Source organism: Penaeus monodon, chromosome 19 (genome assembly GCF_015228065.2).
Source record: "Penaeus monodon isolate SGIC_2016 chromosome 19, NSTDA_Pmon_1, whole genome shotgun sequence".
Lineage (NCBI taxonomy): Eukaryota > Metazoa > Arthropoda > Malacostraca > Decapoda > Penaeidae > Penaeus > Penaeus monodon.
Genome location: NC_051404.1, coordinates 3,549,096 through 3,549,844, shown reverse-complemented (window position 1 = coordinate 3,549,844; position 749 = coordinate 3,549,096). Strand labels below are relative to the sequence as shown.

General features: G+C 43.1%; 1 protein-coding gene across 1 annotated transcript in view; it reads left to right on the top strand.

Annotated features, from left to right (window-relative positions):
- Nucleotides 1–749, top strand: part of LOC119584981 (solute carrier family 12 member 8-like) — a 19,171-nt gene that overhangs the window by 3,713 nt on the left and 14,709 nt on the right. The window contains exon 4 of the mRNA XM_037933589.1: nt 5–236. Coding sequence (XP_037789517.1) covers nt 5–236 — 232 coding nt within the window. The remainder of the gene's footprint in view (nt 1–4; nt 237–749) is intronic.

Below are 749 nucleotides of genomic sequence, written 5' to 3'. Positions count from 1 at the left end.
GCAGGCCGTGGGCATCTCGCTGTGCGTGGCCGGCTTCGGCGAGTCCATGGTGGAGCTGCTGGATCTGTCGTGGTCGTGGTCGGAGAAGGCCTTCGCTGCGGGCGCCCTGCTCCTGCTGGCGCTCATCAACGTCGCGGGCGTCAAGTGGGTCATTAAGGTGCAGTTCCTCCTGCTGCTGCTCGTCCTCCTCGCCGCCATGGACTTCATCTTCGGCAGCTTCTTGGACCACTCCGACGGTGAGTCAGACGGAGATCGGTTTTGTTGTGGGTTGCGCTCGACTGCTTCCTTTTGGATAATTCGTAGTGTGAGCCTCTGACATCTGAAGGACTGTGGAATGAAGCTGAGGCGTCAACAGCCGACTTAAAAAAAAAGTTTCCGAATGTTCTAATAAAGGTTATAAAACACTTGGAGCAGGTTTTTGAAATTTGTACAGAACTTCAAACGATGTGAAAAAGTTAGTACTTTTGAAATTTGATTTTTTTTTTTGCGCAGATAAGCTTTTATTTTTTTCAACCTCTTCATATCTTTTTATTCGTTTATGTATTTCTGTGCATCAAAAATATGGAGGATATTTGCGTTTCGTAATGCTACAAGAAAAAAAAAGTGTTTTTAACAAACATCTAGATTTCTGTCGTTATTTAAGATATAAAGCCAAAAGAAAAAAAAATGGTAATGCGATTCATTAATCAATGTTTATACATTTCGTGTGGAAGAAACCAGTGCAGGTATCATTTATAAATTGTTTTCTT